This window comes from Nicotiana tomentosiformis, chromosome 6 (genome assembly GCF_000390325.3).
Source record: "Nicotiana tomentosiformis chromosome 6, ASM39032v3, whole genome shotgun sequence".
Lineage (NCBI taxonomy): Eukaryota > Viridiplantae > Streptophyta > Magnoliopsida > Solanales > Solanaceae > Nicotiana > Nicotiana tomentosiformis.
The window spans coordinates 107489804-107495872 of NC_090817.1; the positions used below are offsets into that span (position 1 = coordinate 107489804).

Consider the following 6069-nt stretch of genomic DNA (forward strand, 5'->3'; position numbering starts at 1 on the left):
ATAACAAAATCAGGATCGTACATGTAATGTCACCATATGGTGTACTGGCCTCGGCCAAATCATAGCGATTATATCAACGGTCGGGTCTCCACCTCATAGGCGTCCACTACTCGCCTGTCCTCCACCTCTAGCTGAATGTGCACGTGGAGTATCAACTGGAATAAAGCTTGTAGCTGGAGTGTTCTGATGGCATCTATCCCTCCCAAGTCTCGAAAAATCTCTCATTATATGCCTAGTATCACCACACTCATAACAACCCCTATGAGGTCGTGGATGCTCGAACTAAGTCTGTGCCGGATAACTAAAATAATGATTATAGAAATCTCATGCCGGTGGTGCATTATAAAAACTTACTGGATCACTCTGAGTAATTCGATGTGCGGATTGAGCTGGCCGACTGCTCGAGCCTCTGCTATAATGGGTCATAGTTGAAGAGTAAAATCCACTGAATCCTACAGATCTCCGAGACCTTTTGCCTCCTTAGACTCCCTTTCCTCGCCTATCACACCCTCAATCTTCCTTGCAATCTCCACTACTTGTTGAAATGGAGCATCAGTTTGCAATTCTCGAGCCATGCATATTTTAACATCATAATCGAGCCCCTTAATGAATCTGCGTACCCGTTCTCTGATTATATGAACTAAGATAGGTGCACGACGGGCTAACTCACTGAACCTGATAGCATATTCTGACATTGTCATAGTGCCCTGACACAACCGTTCAAACTCTACGTGCCACGCATCATGAAGAGTCTGGGGAACAAACTCTTTCAAGAACATTTCCGAAAATGGAGCCCAAATTGGTGGTGTTGCATCGGCTGGTCTACATTCTTCATAGATTTGCCACCACTGATACGCTGCACCTGATAGTTGAATTGTAGTAAAGGCAACTCCGCTCATTGCCACAATACACATGGTGCGGAGAATACGATGACAATTTTCTAGAAATCCTTGGGCAGCCTCTGTAGCTGTGCCACTGAAAGTAGGTGGACTATAGCATTTAAACCTTTCAAGTCTCTTTTGTTCTTCTTCTGATGCCTCTAGCCTGACCTCAGGCCGAACCGGAATAACATGTTGTACCGATACTACACCCGAAACCTGACCAACGTGAACCTACTGCTCTGGAGTTGTGGTAGGTGTCGGAGCTGCTATCCCAATCTGCAGAATATTTGGTGGAACAGAGATCAATTCCTCCTAGGTTAATGTACCAAACATACTCAGGAACTGTGCCAAAGTCTCTTGAAGTCCGGGGGTAACAACAGGTGCTTCTGGTACCTGTCCCCCAACTGGAGCTACTGGTGGCTCCTCCACTATTGTTCTAACAGGTGCTCTAGTCACAGTACGTTCCCTTCCTCGACCTCTGCCTTGGCCTCTACCTCGGCCCCGGCCTCTTGCAGCCCTAGCAGTATGTGCGGATGCCTGCTCAGCTAATCCGGTAGCACGTGTTCTCACCATTTGTGAGAGAATAGAGATACAAAGGCTCAAATTCTACAATCAACAAATCCGCACGACAGGAATGAAAGAAGTGGAAATTTTCCTAACAGTTTTGTAGCCTCTCGAAGATAAGTACAGACGTCTTCGTACCGATCCGCAAGACTCTACTAGACTCGTTCGTGACTCATAGAACCTATGAACCAAGAGCTCTGATACCAACTTGTCAAGACCAAAAATCCCACCACAGGCGTCGTGATGTCACCTAGTCTCTAGGACTAGGTAAGCCGATTTCCATTACATTTTAAGCCATTTTTTAAAAAATTAAATAAGTAATCAAGACTAACAGCGGAAACAAGTATGAATACAACCTCCCAATACCGGTAGTACTGAGTCTCGAACTCTAACTGAATACATGTGATGATCACGAGGACAGAATATACAGTACTGTTTGATTAAAATTAACAGTACAATGAAATGAAAAGACTCCAAGGTACTGCGACGACCAAGCATCTCTATCTTGAATCCATACGATCTCGTTTTAACTCTGCTCAAGTATGATATCTCCAATACTTGGCTCAGCACAAAAATGTGCAGAAGTGTAGTATGAGTACACCACAGTCGGTACCTAGTAAGTATGAAGACTAACCTCAATTGAGTAGAGACGAGGTACAGTCAAGACACTCACTAGTCTAATAACCTGTGCAATATGATATACAAAATAATAGGAAGCAAATAACAATAAGGGCAACATAAAACAACCAATGATGTGCACAGTAAGACAATAAAATCTCCACTAATATCGCTCAACAATTGATAAATAAAATTACACCAGTTAAATCAAGTTCTTCAATTAAATATCTTTCGCATTTAATTCTTACGAATAAAACTCTTTTTTAAATATCATTTCCTCAAATAAACATTTTTCGCATATAAAATTATTTCACTAAATCTTTTCAAATATAATTCTTTCATATAATTCTTTTTGAATAAAAATCCTTCCAAATGTATATTTTGAATATAATTCATTCAATTAAAAAGTCACCATATGACACCTCATTTCATAATCATAAAAATACGATTCTCATCCCATTTTCATATTTTTCATAAAACACGGGTCTCAACCCATTTTTCATATTTTTACGGCGCTTCTATGCTAGAGTTCGCGGGGCAAGTTTTAGTTAAGGATAGTAGTTTTCTAATAAGGAAATAAAATAGCAATTTGAAGGCAATTTGGAAAGGACTTGGGGAAATAAGACAGTTTGGAAGTAGGTTGGGGTAGCACAGTAATGGGTATGATCGGTTATTTGTGTACTTATGACGTGGCTAGTATCTACAGGTGCTTCATGGCAATGCTCCCGGATTTGGCAACCTGTGTGGCTTGGTGAAGTTAGAAGAATTCGGTTCAGATAGCCTGATTATGTGCAAATGGATTTCAAAGTGTTCATGATGGGTTCTACCATGGTTTAAGCCGGATAATTTCTACCGATGTACAGAGCGGGTTGTGTGTTATTATTTTCTCCTAGAAAGAAGCAAGAAAGAGGTTTCTGACTAATAAGGTATGTAATTGCTAGTGACTCAGAGTTGATAATGGAATTCTTATGCTTGTCACATGATGGCATAATAGATGTGGTGTGTTGTGCGGGAATAGGATTTACGTGTACCAGGTCACATTTCAGTTTTGAAGGAAAGGACATAAATTCTTAGGCAGCATGAACGGTTTCCGATGACTAGGTAAATGATATTACAATCTGGTATAGCTTGATAAGACTGTACATTTCAGAAGGAGCAGATTGTTTCAGCGTTGTGGATTGTGAAGTTGTGGACGGAGCTAGCTAGATGATAGAAGGTATTATGATTCCGTCATTGTGGACTTTCGGAGGTTGTTTATCTATTGGTGGCCGACCATAGTTGATTTGCTATAAGCCGCCGAATTCCCTTTTTATGTATTCCAAAGGTTACATAACCAAAAATGCTTACTCCGAAGAGACTTTATGTGAATCTAAAATTGTTTCCTTCACCTTCTTGATACTGAAATGCATAATTCACAATGATATAAGATGCCACGAGTCTCAACACCGTTTAATGCAACTCCCAGTTTTCTAGCCATATTTATAAATCTTTAATCCATTGTAACCTTTCTCGAATTAACCGACCAAACGGACCGAAACGACCTGTGCCACATTAGCACACCAACACCTAAGGGAATAAAGAGTAACCCACACTCCTACGCAACCGAGAAAATTCCCACTCCATGTACACTGCATTCTCTGTGAATAACCACTCAATTATTTTATGGTCCTCCTATAACCATAAAGTGTAATACGACTTGTGTCCAAAAATTCCTTTACCCGAGTCATCCTCGATCTCGACCTCTGCAACTCAACCGAAACTAATACGACTCATAACCGCGCAATCAACTCGTCGATAGCAGACTCCCCCACTTAGCCTTAAGCTGCAATTATATAAAATTAGAATCCGTAAGGATTTCTCCTTCTCAATTAGCAAGGTCTCGCACTGTTAACCTGCCAGACTTCTCAAAGTCTTTTATTAAGCCTTTCATGAACATTCTGAATCCCCAACCAAAATCACATACGCGAACTCCTACCGGGTAGCGAGTAATATTCCTCGCAAACGCTTCATCAACATCACGCCACCGCTAGCTGCACACAGGAGATAACCCACATGTGGAATTCCTTACCGACATCTTCCAATGACACTGCACTGAGTGCAACGACCAATAAATCCGTAAATTCTCCTGAGTTCATGCTCGCCCACCATCTGTATAAGTCTGCACTTTCCCTATTGACATCAACTGTACGTCAACAATACCTTCCGAACTCAAGTCATATTGCACCTGACACGAAAATCAGATCTTCACGCCTCTATTCATTTCAAACACACTCCTTTCTGCCATATTCAATTTACCTTTGTACACTAACCATCACTCCAAATAGAGTCTGCATGCCTATTCACATACTAACACGATTCCAAGCCATTCTACACTTCCTCAAGGCGCACGACTACCCTACTAGTGAATTCATATGCTAATTTTCCACTCTTACTTTAGTTAAATCATCTCTTTTAAGAAACTTCTCAACCTCTACTTCTCCTACTTGACCTGTTAGTACTTCAACCACCGCGAAATACTTCCCGTCATGTCTTCTGTCATAATTTGCCACCCAACTGCCGTATCAAATCGAAATGTATCTCTGTCGCACCTGAACCAATAAAATGTTACCGACTCTAAGTCTCTTCAAAGATCATCTTTCTCGAGCCATCAACATCAAAAATACCCATTCGCAACCACAATACACAATCACTCACTCTTCTTGAGTCCAAACTCATTAACAAGACGTGAGAATTTAATTTTCCCCAATATTTAACAACGTGAAAGATCCTTCAAACATTCACACACGAGACCGTACGTCACATCAAAACAAAAATCAAGCGCCCAGTGGCCTTCCTTTACATTTCAAGGAAACACTTCTTGTCACATTCAAATACTCTTAACATATCCCGCAGTTACATCATACTCAACACAAAGCAAATGGGTTTCGTAGAGTTCTTGATGATTCCTACCACGGGTTAGGATGGATATTTTCTACCAGCATGAGGGGTATGTTATGTACTGTGATTTTCTCCTAGATGGGATCAAGCAGAAGATTTCTAGCTAAATGAGTATCTATTCGGCTTGTGACTCAAGATCGATAGTGAGATTTTACGGGTTTTTATATGATGGCCTGATAGAGGCGGTGCATGGTATGAGATTGGATTTACATGTGCAAGTATACGGTTCAATTTCAAAAGGAAGGTCATGAATTCTTAGACAGTATGGACGGTTTCAGAAGATTAGATTAATGTTATTGCTACTTGGTATTGCCTGAGAAGGATGCGCATTTCAGAAGGCGTATTGTGTTTTGACTTTCGAACACTTCATTGGTATTGCGATACTCGCTGGTTGATCGACTGTTGATGTTCAGATTTTTCCTTGTGGCAAAAAAGAATTATAGAAGTATTACTCGTGAGATGATTATGTATAAGATATGTGTTAGTCATTCGAGTGGTGGAGTTGGGATCAACTATGGTGATTCATGTGTTCTATGGATTTAGAGATTGGGAGTTCTTAGAAGCAGATTGTTTTAGGGTTGCGGACTGTGAAGATGTGGCCAAAGTTATCTAGATGGCAGTACGTGCTATGGTTAAGTCATTATGGACTTTTGGGGGGAGGGGGCATTTTCACGACCCAAACTAACCCCTGTCGTGATGGTGCCTATCGTGGAACTAGGCAAGCCGACTCATTTCCAAAAACAAACCGATATTTTCATTTCAAAGATAATTCCAATGATATTTAACATAAACACCTTCGTAAAGTTGTTCAAATCAAAACAAAGGTACGGAAAAGAAAAGCCCGACATCGGGGTGTCACTAGTCATGATCATCTACTATAATCTGTCTAACAATATCAAGGCTAACTCAGCCTGGAAAATAGCTAAATACAACTAGAGGAAGATAAGAGGGATAAGAGCAGGGGCTGCGGTCGCCAAGCAGCTACCTTGTTATCCCCGAGAAAACAATCTGCAACCATAATAATCAACAACCGCTACCGTGTCCAGCTATACCTGGATCTGCACACAAG

At 40.9% G+C, this 6069-nt stretch overlaps 1 protein-coding gene across 1 annotated transcript; it reads right to left on the bottom strand.

Moving 5' to 3' along the window:
* Window positions 1-452: 452 nt before the first annotated feature.
* Window positions 453-914, bottom strand: LOC138894547 (uncharacterized). Its single transcript, XM_070179251.1, has one exon. It carries the CDS (start codon window positions 912-914, stop codon window positions 453-455), a length of 462 nt encoding a protein of 153 aa, XP_070035352.1.
* Window positions 915-6069: the final 5155 nt, after the last annotated feature.